Source organism: Scardinius erythrophthalmus (assembly GCF_964197995.2).
Source record: "Scardinius erythrophthalmus genome assembly, chromosome: 5".
Lineage (NCBI taxonomy): Eukaryota > Metazoa > Chordata > Actinopteri > Cypriniformes > Leuciscidae > Scardinius > Scardinius erythrophthalmus.
In genome coordinates this window covers 16,506,668-16,531,745 of record NC_138225.1, presented here as the reverse complement: position 1 = coordinate 16,531,745, position 25,078 = coordinate 16,506,668, and the positions used below count along the sequence as shown (strand labels likewise).

The following is a 25,078-nucleotide window of genomic DNA, read 5'->3' as shown; positions in this document are numbered from 1 at the left end:
TTTTACTCATGTTTGTAGCCTTTAGAGTGTGCATGGATCCACACTTCGAAAATCTACTGGAAATAGTAGACGATCCGGTGACTTCTGGCGTTCTTTTTTCAACATACTATGCTTTGGGACACACTTATTTTAATCTCACAAACTGTTTTAAGATGGATAGTATGGGCATTGAGACGTAGAGTGACAGTTGAGTTAGAAAAATAAAGATGGCGTCTGAAAGTTGCTGCTGGTCGTCAGTTTGTGTGTAAATGTACATATTTGATCAACGTTTTCCTTTCTAGCAAGACTTACTAGTCATTAAATATTAATTTAGTTTTCACCAAAGCTCGTTCTATTTTGCTGTAGATCATTAAACCGCTGCGCTGTCTCAGAAGTCTGTCCGAAATCAATTTTGTGAGGTACCTTGCCTGATAGGTCAGCTGCCTAAGTTTTCGGACGCAGCCATGGTCAAGACGATCTGCTGAAGTTCAAATTGAGCATCAGAATGGGGAAGAAAGATGATTTAAGTCACTTTGAATGTGGCATGTTTGTTGGTACCAGACGGGTGGTCTGAGTATATCAGAAACTGCTGATCCACTGGGATTTTCATGCACAACCATCTCTAGGGTTTACAGAGAATGGTCCAAAAATGAGGAAATATCCAGTGAGCAGCAGTTCTGTGGGTGAAAATTACTTCTTGATGCTCGAGGTCAAGAGGAGAATAGCCAGACTGGTCCGAACTGATAGAAAGGCAACAGTTACTTAAATATCCACTTGTTATAACCAAGGTCTGCAGAAGAGCATCTCTGAACACACAACACGTCAAACCCAAGCGGCAACCTCCCCGTCTCTCTCTTGAAACCAACACGGAAGTGAGTTAAACTGCAATTCATTGACTGGCCGCTTGGCCTGGCTGCAGAAGTGAGTCAAATCTGTATCTCCCTCATGTTAAAATTACCAACTTTACAGCAGAAAAAAATATGTTTACAGCCTGGATCTCTATGTGGCTTTGGTCTATACAGCTAATCTTTGGATTCCGTCGTTATCGTTCGAGAGAACAACCAGCGCTGTATTTCAGTTGTTTTCCTCCGTGAACCTGCACTAGTTGTTTTCCTCCGTGAACCTGCACTAATGGATGTCTGACAATTTCGTTGCTTTTTGGGGTTTTCAAATTTAAAACGTCAATAAATGCTCGTTCGTTCTGCTCTCACGGAACAGATGGATTATAATATGTTTATACCGTCAGATGAAATCATGCAGGCGTCGGCGCTTTCTCCGTCCATGCAATAAATGCACATGAATGAGCGCGGATTTTCTAGCGCATTTACTTGCACTTCAAAGGCAATATATCTATGGTTTAACCCATTTGAGAGACGGCCAAAATCAGAATTTAAAATGGACTGAATAAGCTCTCTACGAACTTGAGCAATGCCGCGCTGACGGACCATGAAAGAGTGACGGACATGTATGCACATAAATCACTGTCACACACAAACACTCTCGAAGTAACACTTGTAGCCATGTCTTTTAACTATTATAATATTTCGAAGGGCAAAAATAGGAACGTTTAATTGGCTTTACATCATCAGCTAACTCGATCACGTCGAGCTAGGTGATTTCAGATAGCCAGGCTCCTCAGCTCCACTCACTGTTTGCCTATTTTTGTTATCCGGGAGTGACGCAAGGCCAAGATGGCGACGGCCGGCTCCGCCCACTTTAAGCTTCAAAAATGCTCTTCAGAAACCTACGGGTGACGTCACGGACACTACGTCCATATTTTTTACAGTCTATGGTCAAACCTTGAAGCAGATGGGCTACAACAGCAGAAGACCACACCGGTGACACTCCTGTCATCTACGAACAGGAAACTGAGGCTACTATTCGCACGGGCTCATCAATAGAAGATTAGAAAAACGACGTCTGGTCTGATGAGTCTTGATTTCTTGAACATTCAGATGGTCAAGTCACAATTTGGTGTAAACAACATGAAAGCATGGATCCATATCAACAGTTCAGGCGGAAACTTTTGGGCCCCTTAGTACCAATTGAGCATTATGCCACAGCCTACCTGAGTATTGTTTGTGACCATGTCCATCCCTTTATAACCACAGTGTACTCATCCAGCAGAATAACATGCCATGTCTCAAAGCTCAAATCCTCTCTTGAACATGACAGTGAGTGCACAGATTTCCCAAGACGTTTGGGATGTGGTGGAATGGAAGATTCGCATCATGGATGTGCAGCTGACAAATCTGCAGCAACTGTGTGATGCAATCATGTCAAAATGGACCAAAATCTCTGGAATCTCTTTTTCCAGCACCTTGTTGAATCTATGCCATGAAGAAATAAGGCAGTTCTGAAGGCAAGAGGGGGTCCTTTTGTTATTACAGTTATTTTTGATAAATTATAATATTTCACAACATTATGGTTTTATTGTATTTTGATAAAATAAATGCAGCATTAATAAACATAAGGGACTTAAGAAAACATAAAAAAAAAAATCGTATGTACCCCAGACTTTTGAATGGTATTTTATGTGCATTTAGATCAACTGAACTACATTTTACTCTAAAGATAAAATGTTAAAGATTATAAATATCCCTACAGCTCATGCACGGGCTTATGGCCTTCTACAGTTTCTCTTGCACTTTGTATACTTGTAACTTTATCATTCTTATTTACAGGTTGTAAAACAGGACTCTAAAATATTGAGATTACCATTGTTCTCAAACCATCACATGGGCCTTTCATGTCCCCGGACCACTCTGTGTGTGTTTTGCATTGAGATCTGACTGCATGACAGCGTCAATCATCGGCACAACTCTCGCATTCATTTGCCTCCTGTATTTGCCAAGTGAGGCTTCATTCACGCTCATTTCCTTTTCACACATTAGCAGCATAAATTGGCCAAGTGACTTCATAATTGGCGCTGGTTCCTCTGTTCCCGCCGCTGGGCACCATATGTGCCTAATTGGGTTGCATGCGATGGCTGGCCCACCTTTGCCTTCGGCGTTAGCCTGACACGCACATTTAGATAAGGGGTGAAAAGGGACACACTGGGTACAAATTCCTTCTCACAGAAAGAAAACACATTACACACAAAAAGGCCATGACTGGAGCTGCAATTGCTAAAATGTATAGTGAAATGAAAGATAGGTTTGTTAATTTACTTTGTTTATTTTATGTGTTTGTTTTAAATTAAAGCTGTAGTCCGTAACTTTGAGTTTAAAATTGACAAAATATATACAGTATAATGAGCGAGTACATCATGAATCCATTTTTCAAACCATGTTTTTGTCTAATTACATTTCTAGTATTCATATGTTATGAGAAATGGTTAGAAAGGTATATAACATGCATAAATGGAAACGGGTCTAATTTAAAATAGCCATATCTCCAGGACTATATGGAAGTTTAGACATCTTCTTCCACAGGCTGGCCTGACTTCAATTTTAAAATCACCTGTGAAGTACACAGATTAAATGAGACATAAATGTGTGCTCACACAATAAAAAGGTGTGATTTTGATTAATAATGTACATACCTCTTTCAGCTGAGCAATTTCCTTGCTGTCTATGTTCCTTTGAGCATTGTTGGTGATGGCTTTCACTCGAGTCGCATAGCTGGAATAAACCAATTTTAAAGTGTATATTACTGTATATTCCTTGGAAAACAGCCTTTATGCTGCAAAACTATATACAATTATATGATTAGCTTACTCAAGATTTCAAGTTAAGAGCAGAAAACTTGCTAGAGTGGTACAAATGATAAAGTTATAAACTTAAAGGGGGGGTGAAATGCTATTTCATGCATACTGAGTTTTTTACACTGATAAAGAGTTGGATTCCCATGCTAAACATGGACAAAGTTTCAAAAATTAAATTGTACTTTTGAAGGAGTATTTCTGTGCCAAAAATTGTCCTTCCGGTTTGTCACAAGTTTCGGAAAGTTTTTTTCGAGTATGGGTCTGCGTGACGTCAGTTGGGGCGGAATTTCCTTATATGGGTCCTAAGGGCACTTCTGCCGGAAAACCGCGGGCGCGCGCGCACTCGTAGACCAGAGCAAGAGAGCGAAAGCAGTTCGCCATCAAAGCGCTCTGCTCGGCTTTTGGAAGTCAATGTCACCAAAGAAGTGGGTTTTTGGTTGCCAGGGCAAGACAACCCTGCACAGATTCCCCAAAAACCCAGCGTTAAGGGACCAGTGGATGGAGTTTGTTTTTTCAGAGCATCATCAACGGAGCTGTGTAAGACTGTTTGTTCCCTGCATTTCGACGATGATTGTTTTATAAACAAAGCCCAGATCGACGGATTTGCAGATCGTCTAATGCTTAAGGATCGAGCAGTCGCAATGATAAAGGTTCGCGGTCGTGCGTTGGAACCGGGCGGTGAGTAAAACTGCTTCAAATGTCTCTGTGTTGTTAGTGTGGCGCATTAGCACACAGCTTTAGCTTCGCCCACACGGCCCGCCCCCAGCCGCTCGTTTTTTTCCGGAAAGACTCGTTACAGCCTATCTTTCTTTTATAAATATAATAAAACTAAATACTTTTTGGAGATATGAAGGATGCAATACTACTCTATAGGTACTCAAGATTAACAGGAGATTGAGTGAAAATGAGCATTTCACCCCCCCTTTAATCTTGGGAGTTTATTAACGTATGTAACTGATTAACTTTTTTAATTTATTTTTTTAGTTCTGCTAACTATTTAGGGTTTACAGTGATATGAAGTGAGGTCCAAAGTTTTATTTAAACCTAAGGGGAGGGAAGGGGAGGGAAGGGGAGGGAAGGGGAGGGAGGGGGAGGGGGGGAAGAGAATATTTAAAAGATTTTAGGACACAGAAGAACTCGCCTCACATTTATTTATAAAATGCTTTATAGAATACAGATTTGTTTCAAAGCAGCTTCACGTTAATAAACAGGACAATAGTGTTATTAATGTAAAACTCAACAATTATGAAACCAGTTCAAATTCAGCTTTAAAGCAGCTCTATAGAAAATAAGTGTCATTATTCAGGTCAATTTAGTACAGTGTTGTCTCAGTTTAGTTTTTAAGTAATTGTAGTCTGCCTCGACCCAGATTCCACTCCAAAATATATTTTAGAATGAGCTCATCCCCAAAATGGCTTAATTATCATAGAGATGAAAGAAAGTCAAGTTATATTGTTTCTTCACCATTTGGGTTGATCATACTGTATCCTGAACAAATGGTAGTCAATTGTAGATTGGGACTGGGTGTGGGACACAGAGAACATTCTCAGACAATGGGGTGTCACAACTTCATTAACGTAAAGATCACAGCTGTTGCAACAAGAGCAACTTCATTTACATTAAGAACAGGATTAAAGGTTTGAGATTCGGATGTTCTGGGTTCATTCTGACGCCGGTGAACCCAAGGTGCTTTGTGTACCTTGCCACTGCTATGCTGTAATAAACTTCATTTTTGAGATCTTCGACGTCCACATCATTTTTTCTTACAAGTTCAATAACATAATTAATGTTGAAAACTTTAGTAATTATGAATCAGCTATAAGCAGCAGAAGGGAAATATTTCTTTTAGCTCAAGTCAGTTAAATTCTATTCAGTAACAAAAACAATAAATGTTACAAGGTTCGTGTCATTATCCATCTCAGTAGAGCTGTCAACCAACTCAAAATGTTGATGAATCTGTAATTTTCTTTTTAACCCCAACTGAGCAAGCCAAAGGTGACAGTGGCAAGAAGCAGCCTTGTGCTGCTATTAATTTAGGTGATTGAACATGTGAGATACATGCAAGGTATTTGGATCTCACATGAGCGAGGTGAGAGTCTCATCCAGGTTGCAGTCGGAGGGAGCGATGTTGAGGAACATGAGGGTCTTGGCATTGCCCCCCAGTGAGTCCTGCATGAGCTGGGTCAGCTTGTTGTTACGGTAGGGCACGTGAGGCTGCTCCATTGATAAAGCTGAAATGACATCTCCAAGAGCACTCAGAGATTTGTTAATAGCGTTTGCCTCCTGGAAAGAAACAAACAGACAATGTGGGATAAATGTTGTCGTGAGAGGTTTTAGAAATAAAATACAAGACAAAAGTCAGGGGTAAATAGATACATGGGGGCGGAATATGCATTAAGAAGTAAGTATTTTGACATTTTAAGTCACACGTAACATCTTTGACATAACAAAATATTAAAAAAAATATTAAACAGTAGTATTTGCAAGAAAAACAGCAGAAACAGTAAAAAATGGTAAAAAAAAAAAAAAGTATTTGGATACTGGGGTTGTCCAACTTTGTGTTTTTAAGTGTTGCAAGTGTATTCTCTTATTATTCACTTAATATACAGTAATTTTATTGATTTCACTGCAGTGACTGTTGGATGAGAATAAAACTTGAACTGACTTGAGCCAGATGATAACTGCTTTATTGCTGATTTAACTGTTTCATAATGGAAGAACTTACTGTACTGAACTTACTGCAACATCTGTACTGTTACTGAACTGAATTGAATCAACACTGAATGACTCAAAGAAAAAAAATAACTCCATTGTCTTCTGTAGAGCTGCTTAAAGCTGAATTGAACTCATTTCTTAAAGGTATAGCGGAGGATCTTTCCAAATTTTAGATAAGACCCGCCCTCTCCACTTTTTGAAAAGTTTGATTGATTCACCAGAATGATTGACAATTAGGAGGACCAATAGTATAGGTTACCCACCAGGAGGTAAAACATCCTCCGCTATACCTTTAATTGATGAGCTTTACAGTTATTGAATCAAACTAAATCAACACTGAACTGACTTCAGCTGAATAATGACACTATTGTCTTTTTTTAGAGCTGCTTTACATCAGAATTTAATTCTGTTTTCATCATTGATTCTGTTATATTCCTGTTTATCACTGTAAAGCTGCTTTGAAACATTTGTATTGTATAAACTGCTATGTAAATAAAGGTGACTTGACTTGACATATATTCAGAGGAACAGCAAAAAAAGGGGTTTTGCCCTAATTGTTTTAGGTTTAGCCACTTGTGTATTTTGCTTCTGAATTACATGTGACATGTGACAAGTCATAATAATGACTGTCCAACATCTCGGGTGCACATAAAAGCCAACATGAAGTGTCCAAATACTTTCTGGGGCCACTGTAAATCAGCTTTTAAAAAAACCTTCAGCTGGTCATCTTTGGCTCCAGTTTTTGCTGCTCGTTCACTTCCTGCCAGGTCCACCAGACTTAGCTTCCCAAAACTCACACTTCCATTGGTCAGATTCCGACTTTCAATCATGATGCCAATGATCAGGTGAGAGCGGGAACTCTCTACGTTCATCTCTACAAGAAGGTATAATAAAAATGAAAAATGTTTCAAAGTTCATTTGACAGCAAATATTACTTGTGTAACCAATAATGAATAGATGGATGCATGCATAGATGATGTACAGAGACTGTATTAAATCTGCATTTGTTCAAAAAAGACGCACTTGTCTCTCCTATATAACCCTAAGTCACTTCTTTAGGCTTGTTCTCAGACACACCACACAGTTAAACTCAAGGACCTTCTCCTTTGTTACGAAGTTTGGCATCAGTGCCAGGTCATTATGTTCTTACCATGCATTCATACTGACTGTTACTAAAGCAATTAATCCAAACCATTTAACCGGAGTCTTTTGAAATTTCATTAAGCACATACTTGTGGCCGCAATGTGGCGATTTGCACAGCCCTGCTCAAATAATGCAAAGAGTTCGCCGGCACTAGCTGCCTCCTTTGTCTCTGCTCCCTGGGCAAACACAAGCCCCTTTCTGTCCCTCTTAATTTCGATTCGCTTGCTGAAAGCTTCAGAAGGGCTCACAAAGAGATCCTGTAGGCGGTCGTTGTACAGCTCCAGCATGTAGGCTGAAACCTGTGGACGGACAAAAGAAAAGAGTATGAAGACTGTTGAATATCAGTTCAGCTCAAGAAACACGTAGTGTACCTAAACATACCTTAAACTCAAATTTAGACTCATTATCCTGGATGATCTCAAAGATCTTGGTGAATGTTCTGGGAATGATTCCTGGGTTCCTCCGATCTCTGTCTCCAACCATTGTGAAGGTTTTCCCTGAACCCGTATGGCCATACGCAAAAATGCACACGTTAAATCCATCAATTGCACACTGGATTAGCCTAGGAAAAAATTAGCATCTTCATCTTGAGGAAATCTGCACAAATGTCACATTTCTTATACCGTATCTTAAAGGAATATTTCACAAAAATGTCATCATTTACTAACTCTCATGTCATTCCAAACCATATGAGTTTCTTTCTTCTGTGGAACACTGATGGAGAAATTTTTAATTATGTAGTTGGTCGCTGTTTTCCAACAATTATAATGAATTATTAGCATCCGAGTACTCAGAATATAGAAAACACATCACATGTACCAATATTGTTTGTAATTTTTGCAGCTTGACAGCCACATATCTCATTAACTTTCATTATATTAAATATAGCACCCAGGATATTCCTCACAAATTCATCTTTTGTGTTCCACAGAAGAAAGAAGGGTTACTGGCGGCGTGAGGTTGAGTAAATAAAGACAGGATTTACATTTTTGGGTGAGCTATCCCTTTAATTTAGCATTTAGCTTTAAGTGTGTCTCAGCACTATCACACTTACCCACTGGACTCCATGAAGACCTCCTCTTGCGTACAATCTGAGTTGAAGATCTTGTCAAACTGAAACTCGCGAGGTCCTCGAGGGGTGTCCAGGATCACAGAGTAGTCATCAAGACAAGCAACAATGGTGTGACCTCTTCTTGTCTGCTCTGCAAGAGTCAGTGGCCTTATTCGACAGAATACTCTGATCTTACCTGTACAAGACCAGACATAAAGTTGGACAGAGACAACAATTTAAAGGGTCAAAAATGAACATATATGATTAGTGACCTAGTGGTGCAGAAACTTTAATATATGTCTAGGTTTCAATTTTCAATGTGGGCTCAGACTGCTGTACCTCATTGTACTTTACCTTTGAAAAGTTTGGGGTACTTTTATAATACTTTTATTCAGCAATAATGCATTAAATTGGTCAAAAGTGACAGTAAAGACATTATTTTACTGTATTTTTGGTCAAATAAATGGAGCCTTGGTGAAAATAAGAGCCTTGCATGGTCAAAAATGCCTGTAGGTTTTTTTTTTTTTTTTTTTGGCATTCATCTGTAATACTATTGGATTTGAACACAACTGATTAAATAGGAAAAAATAATGTCTGGGAAATCAGTCAAGGTCTTGGAGATATTTTGCCCAAAGACTCAGATTACATTGTATTCCCAAAAAAGGGCTATACCAGACCATGTTGGCAACAGTTCCTATATCAACTAATTTCTATGTTTTAACCGTAAAACTGTGATAATATGCCTTTCAGCATGTCCTGGTTTTGCAGCGTTAGACAAGTTCTTGGGTCAACATATTTTGTTGATTCTGGAACAGCATTCCTGTCCAAAAAATTTATCCTAACCATATCCCTTCTCCTAAACTTACCCATAAGTTATCTCTAAAATCAGAAGGAAATTATAGGTGAATAACACTGATGTAGAAGTACCTAACCCTGGCTGTAAGCCTTAACTTGACATTAACTGTAAACATGTCCCTAAAAAAATATAATTGGTTGATTGGATGTTGTTCCAGGAACATGCTGCACTTGGTGAAATCAGGTTCTACATGCCTTTCATGTCCTCCACCATGTTGTAGTACTTCTTCCTCAATGTTCTTTCAGCTGAGTAGGTTTCAATAATCTTCTTGTTTTCATCTTTGATTTGCTTCAACTAGATAGACAGACAAGAAATATGAGGCCATAAATGGCAAAACCAAAAAATCGACTCCCATGCAATTCAGTCACTATAACATTTTAGAGAGTCTAATTTTAGTTTAGATTATACATTGAAAGATATTTCCCTTGGCTGTGGTCACCTCAGCTTGAAGTAGTAACAACTGCTGCCCCACACTTTTAGCAGTTTCAGAGTTTAAGAATCCATTGTTTTGGAAATCCTCCTTAAATTTCTAAAATGAGAGGAACATTGTCTGTATGGAGTGATAATGAGTACAGAATATGTTTAGTGTGTGTGTGAGTTTGTGCCGTACTCTGATTCTTTCATCCAGCTCTGCCTCCCATGCCTCATTCATGCCAGTCACTAAGAATAACACAGAATGAACTTATATAGACATCCATCCAAAAAAGAGACATTAATCATTTACACAGTTAACAATTGACCATATTTACCAATGAAATTGGGTTTGGCCCCCGCTCTGATGCACTCTAAAGCCACCTGTATGACCTGATGATGGAGTAAACTGGCCTGTGATTCATCATCCGCCTGTGGCTCTGCCCTGAGTTAACATGCGTTATTCAGTTAGCCGATGCTTATTCTGAGTTTGACAGTTTTAAGCTATATTCTGACTCTTTAGAAACCATTCCATGATCCTACATTTTCTTCTGTGCATCCCCTCGTTCCTCATGACTCTTCTGGCTGGACTCTTCCACTGTTTGGCCAAGACTTTCTTTAATCTCGGCCAGGATTTTTTTGTTGTCTTCAGCCATTTGGTCAAACTGCTGTTTAGCCTCTGTCAGCTCAGCATAAACATGATGAGCCTGGAATACACAATGCAGGAAAGCTGTTTTGTTCAGTCATGGTCCATTTGAAGGCACAAAGTAGCATTTTGTTAGCAATTCATGTTCAGGTTTAGTACACAGTACTATTTTTCATAGACCTTATTTCATTCAAAAACTAAAAACTATGTTCTAATAAAATAAAAATGACCTGTTGTATAACAGCACTGAGGAGGCGAAAATATTCTGACTGTTCAACAGGATCTGTCACACGCTCTTGTTCTTCCATGAGCATTGAGATCTCTCTCTCCCTCTTTAGTAGATTATCCTTCAAAATTTCCAGACGTGCTTGTGCTCCATCTAGTGGAGCATCTGAGTCACTACTGTCCTGATGGCAAAGGCACAGTTAAAGGGGTGGTTGATTGCTATTTCACTTTTTTCATTTTAAATACTGTGTAATGTTGCTGTTGGTGCATGAACAGTATCTGCAAAGTTGCTGCGCTCAAAGTTCAACGTAAGCAGAGATATTGTCTTTTAAAAATCAGGAAGTTTAATGCCTACAAAAACGACTCGAATGGGACTACAACGAGATACTTCCCGGGTTTTATACGTAACTAACCCATACATTTACATCAACCCTCCCTCCGGAACATGTTCTGCTGTCGAAGAGGAGGAGTTATAGTGGAGAGCTGTAGCTGTCAGGTCTTCTGTGTTCAGGCTTCCTACAGACGCTGTAGTTCGTCAACTCAACAATGGTTAAAATTTAAGTTTGGTTATGTTCCTGACAATTACAATCGTAGTTTAGCTCTCTGTGCTGCGCATTTTACGGAAGACAGCTTCCAGAATCTACACGAGTTCAATGTCGGATTCAACAAGAAACTATTACTCCAACATGAAGCAGTTACAGCTTTAAAACCAGAGGCCACAACCTGCAAGTAAGATTTAATCATTTTAAATGTATTTGCCTGTATAATTTAAGACGTACGTTTTAGTTTTATCAAGGATGTAAACAAATGCCAGCGCTGGCTTTAGTATATGACAGATGCGTATAAACATTTTGGACCCGAATTTGTATATGTACAAATTTTGTAAACGTATTTTCCATGTATACTTTATGACGTAATTTTTTGATTTGATCAAGAACGCAAACCAATGCCAAAGCTGTTTGGTTATAGTAGCTAGTTAGTTCGATGTTATTTTGTGTGTATAAGAAACGTGTACAAACTTAAAAAAATTATCGCAACAGCAAACTTCAGCTGCTGTTATCACATGTACACCTAAAGAAAACGACAAACTGAGTAAACTACCGGTAAGTTTTGTGAATAGTTAAACGGTTGTTCATTCTATCAATAAAACAATATCTTTAAAAAACGGTATTACTCAGTCATGTATTCAGTTATATTAAATGTTTAATCAGGGGGAAAGCGTATCTCAAAAGCTAACAAACAGCAGTAGCATTTTCAAGTAACAGCGTGTGGAAATTCTTTGAGAAAATAATAATAATTAAAAAAAATTACCATTCAGAAACGTTTAGTAAGAGCCGTGTTTGCGGAGGTTCTGCTTGACTCTCTTCATCACCGCTCTCTGGGTCTGATTCTGGCTCAAACTGATGAGGCAATATTGACACCATTACATTTGACCGGGTCCGGAGCACATGCAACTGTCGCCCGTAAAGGTAATGGGCGTGAAGATTCCGGACGCAGGTTAGCCAATTACAACACACCGGCCGAACTAACCAATCTGAGCTCATTGCCTCTTTCTGAGGGAGTGGTTTCATAGAATCAGGAAGTCAACCGGTCGTTCGAATGACAGAGGAGGAAGCGGCTTAAGGTGAAATTTATGAAAAATAAGGCGTTTTTTAACAAACGAAACACGAAGACATGTTATATTGCAGCCCATAAACATAATCAAGCTAAGAAAAAAGGCAGTAAACCACCCCTTTAAAACAAGTTAGGCTATCTCACGGAAATCACATATGCCGTTCCCTCACATCACCAATGGTAAATACCACAACATGTCTTGCTTTCCAACTCTCTGCAGGGAATCTTTTAGAATGAAGATGGTCTTAAGAGCTGGAAGAGACGTTTTTATTGATTTTCTACCTTTTCTTCAGATGTTATTTCTGGTTCTTTCTTCTCCTGAAAGTCCTCAAGCATCTCCTGGACCTTCCCCATCTCTGCTCTGGCCAAATGCAGCTCCTGCAGTGCTGTTAAAGAGACGGAGCCATTTGTTAATTTTACCAGATGTTTTTTTTTATCTTGTAAACATCATACTGTCACAATCTTTCAATATTAAATTATCACACAATATTAACCTATACAACTCTTACTTGATGCCTGGTGGCTGTGAAGGAGGTCCAGACGGGAGGAGAACAATTCCATCATATTGTTCTGTAAAAGTTTCACTAGATTCCTTTAGTCTATTAAACAGCCAATCTCATACATACACACCACAATTGTATACCTTTTCTTTATCCCATGAAGCCAAGTCTTTTTGGTTTCTCTCCTGCAGCAGTTTGTGTTGCCCCTGAAGTTTTTCATTCAGATCCTCCAGAGTCTGATCACAGGAAAAGGAAATATTACAGTAAAAAAAAGAAAGAAAAAGAAAGACAGATGACAGCAAAATGGCATAACCTTTAAAACAATAAACATATAATACAAATCCTATACAGGACACCATCACTGTAAAAAGTTATCAGTTGACTTAACTTTAAAAAAAAGTGAGGAAACCTGAAGTAAATAAACTTGACAATTACACTTAACTTAATTTTTTTCAGTTACGCATGAAGTTTATGTAGCCTACTTAATAATTTTAAGGCAACAGATTTCCTCACTTTTTTTAGGTTAAGTCAACTGATCACTTTTTACAGTGTAGGATTACATAATTTAGGTTTAGGCCTAATCGGATTAAGGAGTTACATGTGCTGTGATCAACCCATTGAGAATTTGGGAAATTTGAGGGAGTAAAACACATTTGATGATGCTTGTGACTCACCCTGACCTTCTCTTCCCAGTATGTGTTTTTTCTGGCCACCTTTTCCTGGTAAATATCTAGGATTCTCTTCAGGGTGTTAAGCTTATTTTGGTAATACCTCTTAATTTTAAGAGCTGTATTTTCCTACACACAGATAAATAAACTTAAGCATCCATGCATACAATCAGTTGTTTGTCTGAATAAATGAATGATCAGTAAACAAGCTCATCACCTGATTCACTCTTGATGCAATGAGAAAGTTCTCCTCCAGTTCTTGAATCATCTCCTGATGTCTGCTCTTCATTGCGATCATATCATCTGTTATCTGTTGGTATAGGGAACAGTCATTTACTATTCTGGCGCTAAAAAAGATTCTACATGATCGGCCAGCCTGTCAAAACATAACATCAAAATAGTTCGCCATTTAAGCTCTCATTAAAGAAAGAAGCCTATTGGTCAATTTTGTTTAACCCAAAATATCAATTATTTTTATGTAAAAGTGAATAATTGTGACCACTTTAATACATTTTATTATAACACTGAATTATATCCAGTATAATATTAATTAAAACTAACATATTTTTTGGTTTGGTGTTCATGAAGAGGTAATCAATCAAGGTTGGGAAACATTATTAAAGCTTACTGCTTACAAAGTATATACAAGTGAGTGTATGATGGCATAATGCTAACAGCTCTACATTTAGCAAACTAAACCAAGATTACATGGGGTGTGTACTGGAACCTGATGAGATTTGTCCTTTTGTGAATCAATATGAATTATGGGGTTTGAGTTGTTTTATAATGTGTATGAAAGGGCCTTGCTCGCAGAAGAATCTAAAACACATGACATCAGATGAGATGTCTCCTTCCCACCTCATGCTCCAGGGCAACAGAGGGAGTGACAGACATGTGACTAATGCAAGAAGCAAACCAAAACTCTTGAGAAACAAAATTTCCTGTTCCAATGTCTTGACCAAAATATATTGGCTTAGGTTACATTTAATGAAAAAAAAAAAAAAAAAAAAAAAAAACAATGCCTACACAATAATCCATATACGAAAGCAAAAGGAATGACATCTACATACTTGGGTTATGCATAGCTTGGCAGAGTCGTATGGGATAAACATCTTGACATCTATTGGAGCCTCATCTTTAGGATGTCTTACGCTTGCACTCATAGAAGGCACATTGGGTGCTGTAATTTGAAAATGCAATGACAATGAAAAAACTTTTATCGGCACTTAAGTATGCCCAATCTCCACTGCATGGCAGAACCTATACCTTTGCCACTTCGCTTTGGATCCCGGTGCCGGTCTGCGCCGATCCAGTGCCTGAACGTGTTCCATTTGAGTCTACCTTTCCTCAGCCATGAGAACTCACAATTAGCTGCACCTTTAAATATTAACATGCAGTTACAGGCAGCGATACTTCACTCACTGGACTCGGTTGGGGAGTCTGGAGATTTTTTTTTTTTTTTACAAAGCCTTGATGAACATTTCCTTTAAAGATGTGGGATGGATCAGTGACAGTTTTTGATGAATGCTAAACAATAGGGTGCAGTAAATGTTAATTAGTTAAAAAAGTTAATTAGCTTGACAGGTCATCTGGGTATTCACTGGGCTTAGTCACACACTGAGACGCATCGGAATAAACAATACCATTCAGTACACAAATGTATTAAATCTTTAATTTATACATTTTATCATTCAAGTTATGCATTTCAAGTATTGATTTATTTCTTAAAGTGACAGTTTTACAAACACATTCATTTTAGTTTTTATTTATTTATTCCTTTGTTTAAATTTACATTAACAGATTTAGGGTGTTTAATTAAATATGCAATTAAGCGAGAGCTGAGCACAAAGTCATTACCGGATGTACTTTATTAAATAAACAATTACATCATTATTTATCATAATATTTCCACAATAGCACTGAGTAGACCTTTTAAATCACTTAAACATGTCTGTACATGACAAAACACAAGTACTTCCTTAAGTACTTCACAACAGAGATTACTTTCACTTATTTTTTATGCAAGTAGTTTCTTCTTCTAATATTTTCAGCGGCATAAACATCATGATGAAACGTTTGTTCCAGACGTACTTGCTTAAAAGACAAAAAAGAAAAGAAAAAATGATTGAAGAAAAAAAGTTGGTTGAATTTAATGTTTTAAAATTAGGTTTAAAATTAGGTTACAAGTTTAGATGAATCAAATCAAGTTATTTTAGTGAGGTGGTATTAAGATTATTACGTTATTTTAATTAGGTGTTAGTTTAAATGTTATGCAAATATTAGATTCTTTAGATTCTGGGAGGTTACAGGGACACTCAACTCACCTCTATCTTTACCCTGGTCTAGGAGTGTATTATGAATGTTACACGGTCTACGCCACTGAACCTCTTCTCTCAGATCAGGCACGCTGCCTGGAAGTTCCTCTGATGACATGGGATGAGAAAGCACCACTCGGGTGGAGACTACTGAATTATCCTGATATCGAGAAAGGTCAGTGGTCTCCCAGGCACCTATAGTTAAAGAAAACATTTAGCCTGTCCTCAGACATGTTCTTCAACAAAGTATTAAACATTTAGACACTTAAAAAGGTGTCTGTTGGTATTATAAAAGCAAGTAGGTTGTAGTTTTGGAAATGAATCCTCTGCTTTGATGCAATAATATTCAGTACAAGTTTTCTTCTAAAATTACTCCATTAACAGGAACAACAGAACATTGATAATGACTCCGGAGTAGTTTAGGAAAAACTATTTCACAAACCTTTATTGCACAAAATATAACACACTCAAGTCTGATTACATGACTCAAATGATGCATTAAGATGAACGGAAGGAGTAGGCACTTGTGTGCATGTGATATTTACTTACGTTGTTTTGCTGCTGGGGCAACAGTGTGATTACGTAACTTCCTGCCCAAGAAGTTCAGAGACATGGACGCATTTTCTGCTCCAGAATTGACATACATGATGCCAGAGTGTTCGTATCTCAAGCTGTTTTGTTTGGAAATGGTACAAGCACTCGATACGTTGAAACTCTCTTTGCAGGTTACACTCAGAGGTGACTGTACCAGCCAGATTCCTTCACACAAACAAACATGTAAACTGAGCAATGCAGTTTAATAAGGTGAATGCAACTTAAAACATATTTTAAGAACTATTTTATATTATATCCATCTGAATATATACATATTTTACTATTCCACTGGTTAACCAGGATTAAGGGTGTGAACAACCTCTTCATTTAATGAAAGTACAGGTTATATATATATATATATATAAAGCTACCTCTGGCTATAACAAACATAGACTTGCATTTAATAGCTTTTGTTAAATCGGAGAGATGATCATTAACATAATTAGTGAAACCATCACTATCCGCTTTACGAATCAGATTAAAGAAATAAATGAATCAATAAATCAGAAGGATTACCTGGATTCAAGATGACACTTGACTGCGGAGGAAGACCTGACTGGTAGACTGGCAAAAAACTGGAAAGATGCTTGTTTCTGTGAGGAACCAAACTCTCAACACTTGTTAAATATTAACCTCAGTGGATGAGGTTTCAGGTGCACAAGCTGCATCAGGTTTCCAATGTGTGCGATAGAGATTGTAATGAGATCTACACTGGTCTATCTCTCTGGGACAATAATGAAAAAACCTGCATTGTGCTCATCTGTCAGTTTTGTGAATTACTGTCTTCCCTTAATAATGGATTAAATATTTTTTCATGAATTGAGATGCCCAATTGGCACTAAGGGGCCTAAAGTGTGCCAAGAAAACATCCCCCACACCATTACACCACCACCACCAGCCTGCACAGTGGTAACAAGGCATGATGGATCCATGTTCTCATTCTGTTTACGCCAAATTCTGACTCTACCATCTGAATGTCTCAACAGAAATCGAGACTCATCAGACCAGGCAACATTTTTCCAGTCTTTAACTGTCCAATTTTGGTGAGCTCGTGCAAATTGTAGCCTCTTTTTCCTATTTGTAGTGGAGATGAGTGGTACCCGGTGGGGTCTTCTGCTGTTGTAGGCCATCCGCCTCAAGGTTGTGCGTGTTGTGGCTTCACAAATGCTTTGCTGAATACCTCGGTTGTAACGAGTGGTTATTTCAGTCAAAGTTGCTCTTCTATCAGCTTGAATCAGTCGGCCCATTCTCCTCTGACCACTAGCATCAACAAGGCATTTTCGCCCACAGGACTGCCGCACACTGGATGTTTTTCCCTTTTCACACCATTCTTTGTAAACCCTAGAAATGGTTGTGTGTGAAAATCCCAGTAACTGAGCAGATTGAGAAATACTCAGACCGGCCAGTCTGGCACCAACAACCATGCCACGCTCAAAATTGCTTAAATCACCTTTCTTTCCCATTCTGACATTCAGTTTGGAGTTCAGGAGATTGTCTTGACCAGGACCACACCTCTAAATGCATTGAAGCAAGTGCCATGTGATTGGTTGATTAGATAATTGCATTAATGAGAAATTGAACAGGTGTTCCTAATAATCCTTTAGGTGAGTGTATATAGACAGGTAACCCATACAATCAATAAGCCTACTTGTTTTTTATTGTAGCATTTCCCCAATATTTTTGGTTTAACATTTTATACAGTGTGTATGCAGTCATCTGTCCTGTTTGAAGGCAAAGAAAATATAACACAGGTCTATAGTTCATCTTCCCTCTGTAAAATATTACAAGGATTTAATATGCTTACTCAGTGAAGTAACAAAAAAATTAGCTGTCAAGTGAGTTACAGTTGTTGGAATAAACCCAGATGATCTCGCTGAGTTGCGCAAGTGTTGAAAATCATGCTCCAATATCACACTTAGCAAATAGTAAATCAACATCACCCGGTTGTGCTAGCGGATGTTAGGCAGAAATGTTTGAATATCACAAATTCCATGGTAGATGCATTTACATGTCAAAAGAGTTTACAAGACCAGAGGTTTACAAGTAAACAATGTGAGGAAATACTGAAGAAAATACGTCACAATCTGTTTGGGCAGTGTTAGGTCAGTCCTGTACATAAATGCATGTGCCGACAGGTCTGCATTCACAAAACAGCAATTACTGGTTGTATCTTTCCAACAGTCAACCTTTTGTCCTAAGAATGTGAATAGTAAGATGCCACATTGCGATTAGTTGGTTGGTGTGTGAGGAATGCAGGAGAACTAGAACCTCAGAAGCATTGCCCGTCTCTGTTTGTTATCCAATGCCCCTTTTCTCACAAATTCAGTTAATTAACCAGCTGTTCAAGGAGATCATAATGTGCTATCGTAGCCACTGAACCCTGATTAAAAAAAACAACATTTGCGCAACACAGTAAATAAATGCAATAAAAAGCTTCACATAAATTGCTTCCAAGAATTGTGCAAACTGCCTCCATCTTGCATGCTTGATGGCGTGTAGCAGAGTATTCACATTGCAGACTTTTCGCAACAGCATTTTCAGTTGTTCTCCTGAGAACAAATACATTCCTGAGAAAAGGGTGTTTAATATGTAGGCCTAAACTAAAAAAAAAAGAAAAAAAAAAAGATTTAGAACATTTCACAGAACAACCCCCACCCAATGCCAGCAAATAAGTAACAAATAAATAAGGTAAATAAAAAAATTATAAAAATGATAAAAAAACAACAATAATGATAAATGTCTATACATATACATATAGCACACACACACAAACGTACAATATCCAAACATATGCATATACACAGATACACATATACTTATACTTAAATATACTTAAAATAAAATGCCAATACCCAATTATAGAAAAAACTGAGTTACACTGCAAGAGATTATATAATCTACAGCTTTAAATGTTGTGTTGGAGGAACTCTGGAGTCATTTAAACATTCAACAAATTTAGAAACTTGACCTTTCATGTCAAGTTCAGAAGTTATACAAAAATAAAGATGTTCAGGGGGTTTGTAAGTTTCAGAGTTAGGTATGCTACTTTTAACATAATTCCGTACTTGTAAATAACTGAAAAAATTAGAGGGGGGTAGTCCAAACTTTTGTGACAACATTTTTTTTTATCGTGTAGGCCTACATGTGAATGCACAGAAAGTGTTCATTCTGGTTTTCTGGTTGAACTATTTTTTAAATAACCTGACCTATTGTGATAAAATGTGAAATGAAATGCATGGTAGCAATATAACATGTTCATCCAAGTATGTAAAATGATTTGTTTTCTGAAATGACTGGTGAAAATACATTCACCAGACATGCCTTGAATTTGTTGGGCTCTCTCCCAACAACAACAAGAATGCACCAATAATGTCAGGTTCAAGTGTTGCATGAAATAAGAAGACAATGGCTATTCTTTATGACTCATTCTGTCTATGACAATGGGAAATAATATACAGGTAGGAATATGCCTGCTGGGTTGCTTAAATGATTAGTAATATGAAGTGAGTTGGCCTATGTGATCATAACATGTCCAAATCGGAACCTATTTAAACCCATTAAACCACAGTTTGGCCTAACGGTAAATCAAACCAACTGTAAATTTACTCAGAATATTATCCCCTATTGATTTGATTGTAGGTCAAACAGTGTTGTAGTTTATTAGATTTAAATGGGTTCAGTCGTCTACTGTATATAAAAAATATAGGAAACATTCTGAGTAATTTACAGTTGGTTTGATACCTTTAAGCCAAACTGTGTTGTAGTTTAATGGATTTACAGTAAACTATTGCATACATTTAAAGTTCCAAAGTTATTATAAAACATATTAAATGTTACTTCCAAAAACAGAGCCTTGTGCAATAAAAGGGATATTTTTCTGAACATTTTACTATTATTTTTATATAATAATAATACATTTTATTTATTAAATTAATTTTAACAAACCTTTCTCAAACTCAAAGCGTACAGCATAGCCTACAGAACAAAATAAATCAAACAAGGAGAAAAAAAAAATCTAAAACCTTAATTAAAAAGATTTGTGTCTCAAGAAGTTTTTAAAAAACAATCCACAGAAGCAGCATTCCTAGATGCAGGTCATAATGTCATATTTAAATTGTTTAGACTAATTCATTTATAGGGCTAATTAAGAATTCAATTAATTTTTTTTTTTTAATTAATCCTTGTGCTATGCAAAGGGAACTTGTAAATCTGAGCTGGTCTAGGCTGAGAGTTTAAACCGAATGTCTAACGAATGTCAACGTTAAAATAACTTTTATTATTTTTATGTGCATTCCACAGATTTTCTTTTTGCGTACAATAGAACTGGGTGTTTAAAGGGGAAGGACGGAGGAAAGTAGACTTGCGGAGACAACGCCCAACTGTAGCGCAAGAGTTAAGCTGATGTTGCTAGGTGTGGTTCTGTGTATAAATACAGCTGAAACTTTTCCTCTACTCGCTTGCTGTGCATTCGGTCAGGGTAAGTGGCGAACTGGGATTTTCTTTACTTCTCACACGTCGAACTCACGACAGTGCTGTCGGTTTTTTGTATTTAAATAAATAATTGTTGCATTTTTATGAAAGCGTTGTTTTTGTTTACTGAAAAATAAGATTCAAATGAGGAAAGTAAATGAAAAAAAAATGCTAATGAACATTATGCAACAAAGTTATTATGCAATACAGTTGCTTAAAGTAGTTCTAAACAACTTAAAGCTCTTAAACTCCTCATCCTGGTTTTGTGAATTGTTTTGTCGTCTTCAATATTTTGATGTTTGACTGGCGTCTTTCATGTTCTGTTTTACTGATGAATCATGTCCTTCTTATAAGATTAAAACTGCTAGAGAACGTATATAAAATATGATTTATATATTTTTTAAGGATTCTTGCTTTTTGATATATGTATTTATGCCAACATGTAGGTTTGTCTGTTCAGTTCCAAGTGTCAACATGTCCTTCATCAGTGCTTTTCTCGAGCAGCTTGCCTATCAGGGCATGCAAGAAAACACAGTACAAGACATCTCAGTAAGTTTGCTTTAACTTTCTGGAAAATTTGAGCAGCTCCAGACTGAATGAGTCAGTGATAGGAATGTACTCCACTCCCCATTTTAGTCACAGCCATCCTGTTAAAGGGCAAGAGCTTCAATGTTACTGCTTTACTTTCCTCCTTGAATGTTTTATAGACTTCTTAAATTGATCTGCTATTAGTTAGTTTGTAGGCTATGTAATATGTAGGCTATGTTTAAAGGATTTTATTAAGTGTGTCTCATGTCTTTAGGAGGGACAGGGGACAGTGAAGCCCTTTGCTCAGTTTAATGCGGCTGCAGATGCAGGTGTCCTGGACAAAGCTATCAAGGCAAAAGGTTGGTATATGTTGAAAAGTGAAAATCTATAAAAACACGTTTATGTCTGTGCATTGTGCATCTGTTTGCTCTATTGACACAAATGTTTGTGCACAGGTGTGGACGAGGCCACAATCATTGAGACACTGGTCCACAGAAGCAATTCCCAGCGCCAGCAAATTAAGGCTGCTTACCAGCAAGCGACCGGCAAGGTATTGCATTCAGTTGACCTGAAATGAACACATTCTTTCTCTCTGGATTCACCTTCATCTAAATGACCTCTTCTCCTATGTGCAGCCTCTAGATGTAGCCCTGAAAGCTGCCCTTAAAGGTGAGCTGGAAGATGTGGTTCTGAGCCTGTTGATGCCTCCTGCTCAGTATGATGCCTCTCTGCTCAAAAATGCCATGAAGGTAACATTATTTTCCAACTGTAGATAAAGATAAACTTCACATTTTTACCCTGTATTTGGTGAATATTTTAAATATATTAACTGGACTTGCATATCTTCTCAATTTCACAACCCCTCCTGATAACGCAGTCTTTTTCTCTCCAGGGTTTGGGCACAGATGAAGATACACTTGTTGAGATTCTGGCCTCTAGAACCAATAAAGAGATCCGAGATATTAAACAAGTTTACAAACAAGGTAACATCAATGCTAATTATCAGCCAGTTGTCTTTTAAATATTTGTATGCCAGGAGTGTCCAATCTTGCTCCTCTAGGGACAACGTCCTGTTGAGTTTGGCCCCAGTCTGCTCCAACATGCCTGTCTGGAAGTTTCTAGTTATCCTGAAGATCTTGCTTAGCTGGTTGGTTCAGAATTAGAGCTAAACTGTGCAAGATAGTGGCCCTCCAGGAGCAGGATTGGACACCCCTGGTTTATGGCATCTGAGTAGAGTATACCTGTAAATTAATGTATGGCTTACATTTATAGATTATAAAAAGGATCTAGAGGCGGAGATCAAGTCTGAGACAAGTGGAGACTTCAGGAATGCCCTACTTGCTCTCTGCAAGGTTGGCTTTTCTTACATAAATGAACTGCCTTACATTTTCTAGTAGTGTTTCTCAATTCTGCCCCTCCCAGTCCCAGTACTGCATGTCTTAGATGTCTGTCTTATCAAACACATCTGATTTTGCACTTCAGTTCACTAGTAGAGTGATTTGTGACTTGAATTGGCTTGTTAATAATCTTTCTTTTAATTTGAATTCATAGGCTGCCAGAAGTGAAGACAAGGTTGTGCAAGATGACCTTGCTGACAAAGATGCCAGGGTAATCAAGTGTTTATTGTGAAGATTTGATGGGTTGTTGTGTACATGTCTCTTGAACTCTGATTCTGCCTGTAGGCCTTGTATGAGGCAGGAGAGAAAAGAAAAGGCACAGACTGTGCTGTGTTCATTGACATCCTCACAACACGGAACGCTCCTCAGCTGAGGAAAAGTATGGTTGACCTCCCTGTTTTCAAAATAAGTAGAGCAGTTGTCTTCTAATCCACTTAATACATAATAATGTCATTTTTTTCTTTATATTTAGTTTTTCAGCAGTACGCCAAGTACAGTAAAGTGGATGTTGCAAAAGCCATTGATCTGGAGTTGAAGGGTGACATTGAGAACTGCTTGACTGCTGTTGGTGAGACACTCGAACCTTCATGACTGTCTATAGCTTTACATATCTCATTATAAAATGGTATGACATGCAATAATTCCACTGCAAACTTCTCTGTGAATGGCCTTAGATGTATCAATTACTTTAATTACTTAAAGTATGACAAGAATGCCATTTTATTTTTACTGTGTGCAACAATACGACAAGAATGTTATTTTAAGAGAAAGCTTTGAACAATGAAACAGAAGCTGCATGACATTTCTGGAAAAAAAAAATATTTTCACGTTTTCATAACACTGTCACTTGACATCTTTTCAACAGTAAAATGTGCTGGAAACAAATCTGCATTCTTTGCTGATAAACTGAATCTAGCAATGAAGGCAAGTGTAACTCGACATATAATTGATACATTAATATAACACGAGAGTCATACATTTAAAATTGCACCTTTTATAAATGTGTTGGAAATACAGCAGCAAGATCCATCAGTGTGACTTTGTGTTTTCACAGGGCTCTGGTTACAAAGGCAAGATCTTGACCAGAATATTGGTGAGCCGCTCTGAAATCGACTTGGCCAAAATCAAGCAAGAGTATCAGAAAAAGTTTGGCAAGAGTCTCTACCAGGACATCCAGGTAAATACTGTAAATCTCAGTTAGCAAATTTAAAATATTGAATTTCTATTCTGTGCTGTCATTATTGTACTCTTCAATACATAAACACAAAATAGTGAGTGTGATACTGTGGTCCTTTCCTGTAAAGATTCAATTGTTAAAGATTGTCTATTTTGTTTGTTTTAGGATGACACCAAAGGAGACTACGAGGCGATCCTGCTAGCCTTGTGTGGCAATTAATTGGTGCCAACAATGAATGTATACAAATGAAGACCTACCAGCTATCAATATACCCCATGTAACAACCATATTGGATTAAAAAATGTTTTTTAGAAATAAAAAAACTTGTCTTAATGTATATGTTTGTGTGTAAATTATGCAACACTTCTAATGTGGTGTGTATCTATGAATTTCTATGAAAGAGCCTATTGAACAACACAAGTCTTTAAAGGAGAACTCCGGTCAATTTTAACATTGAGCTCAATTTTTCGCAGTAGTCGATTGTCGAGTTCACGCGCGTGATCATAGGTACTAAACCTATGCGCGTGAACTCGACAATCGACTACTGTGGACTTCGACCAAAAACAGGATGCAAATACAGGTATGCGCGCTGGCTGAATAAACATAATTTTTATTCATATCTTTCACATCTACTGCAGTCAGATTCACCCGTGTTCACTCCGAAGGAATCACTCACATTGGCTGTGCACTTGTAGGTCATTCCAGAATTGCGGGCACATTTCAAGTATAGAAAGAAAACAAAAAAAATATGATTTTCTTTTTCTGTTAAACCTTTTTATTTTCATAGAAGGCACTTTAAATTCAACATTTTAAATATTTGCTGATCTTAAACTTGTAAGGTTTAAAATATTAATGCTGAACATCAATTTACTAACTGAACATCAATGTAAAAATCTGTCAACTCTGTTACAGACAAAATGGGTTGATTTATATGGGTTGATAACAGAGTTGACGACAACAGAGTTGACATTTTCCCCCATTTTGTGCTTTATCTCAAAATACTAACCTCAAACCAGATATCACATGCCATGTCAAATCATAAATTTATGGGTTTTCACCATATTATCATTTTTTAAAAAGTG

The 25,078-nt window shown here is 37.6% G+C and overlaps 2 protein-coding genes across 3 annotated transcripts; one reads left to right on the top strand and one right to left on the bottom strand.

Moving 5' to 3' along the window:
• Nucleotides 1–3,174: 3,174 nt before the first annotated feature.
• kifl (kinesin family-like) lies at nucleotides 3,175–12,727 on the bottom strand. Of its 2 annotated transcripts, XM_081366941.1 has the most exons (14): nucleotides 12,630–12,727; nucleotides 10,739–10,915; nucleotides 10,406–10,569; nucleotides 10,201–10,307; nucleotides 10,062–10,111; nucleotides 9,891–9,980; nucleotides 9,646–9,745; nucleotides 8,599–8,791; nucleotides 7,926–8,106; nucleotides 7,633–7,843; nucleotides 7,114–7,274; nucleotides 5,766–5,968; nucleotides 3,524–3,602; nucleotides 3,175–3,441 (listed from the first exon to the last, which is right to left on the bottom strand). In XM_081366941.1, the coding sequence occupies exons 1-14, from the start codon at nucleotides 12,699–12,701 to the stop codon at nucleotides 3,394–3,396; spliced, it is 1,836 nt and encodes a 611-aa protein (XP_081223067.1). In that variant the 5' UTR covers nucleotides 12,702–12,727; the 3' UTR covers nucleotides 3,175–3,393. The 2 variants fall into 2 exon arrangements, with proteins under 2 accessions (XP_081223067.1, XP_081223068.1); XM_081366942.1 differs by lacking the exon at nucleotides 10,739–10,915 and having other exon boundaries at nucleotides 12,630–12,704.
• An 8,011-nt stretch (nucleotides 12,728–20,738) lies between these two features.
• On the top strand, nucleotides 20,739–24,333 carry anxa1a (annexin A1a). The gene is made up of 13 exons (XM_081365739.1): nucleotides 20,739–20,901; nucleotides 21,341–21,443; nucleotides 21,697–21,781; nucleotides 21,878–21,972; nucleotides 22,058–22,171; nucleotides 22,315–22,405; nucleotides 22,695–22,774; nucleotides 22,974–23,030; nucleotides 23,105–23,198; nucleotides 23,292–23,387; nucleotides 23,685–23,743; nucleotides 23,874–23,996; nucleotides 24,162–24,333. Exons 2-13 carry the CDS (start codon nucleotides 21,369–21,371, stop codon nucleotides 24,213–24,215), a joined length of 1,023 nt encoding a protein of 340 aa, XP_081221865.1. The 5' UTR covers nucleotides 20,739–20,901; nucleotides 21,341–21,368; the 3' UTR covers nucleotides 24,216–24,333.
• The last annotated feature ends 745 nt before the right edge of the window (nucleotides 24,334–25,078 follow it).

Bases quoted from the DNA above. Each gene is read 5' to 3' on its own strand.
- kifl (XM_081366941.1), bottom strand. From the start codon at position 12,701: ATGGGGAAGGTCCAGGAGATGCTTGAGGACTTTCAGGAGAAGAAAGAA. The intron at 7,275-7,632 runs GTATGTGCTTAA...ACCTTCTTGTAG, and splicing joins TCGCCACATTGCGGCCACAA to AGATGAACGTAGAGAGTTCC. The intron at 5,969-7,113 runs GTTTTTTTAAAA...GTTTCTTTCCAG, and splicing joins CCAAAGATGACCAGCTGAAG to GAGGCAAACGCTATTAACAA.
- anxa1a (XM_081365739.1), top strand. From the start codon at position 21,369: ATGTCCTTCATCAGTGCTTTTCTCGAGCAGCTTGCCTATCAGGGCATG. The intron at 21,973-22,057 runs GTATTGCATTCA...TCCTATGTGCAG, and splicing joins ACCAGCAAGCGACCGGCAAG to CCTCTAGATGTAGCCCTGAA. The intron at 22,406-22,694 runs GTAACATCAATG...TTACATTTATAG, and splicing joins TAAACAAGTTTACAAACAAG to ATTATAAAAAGGATCTAGAG.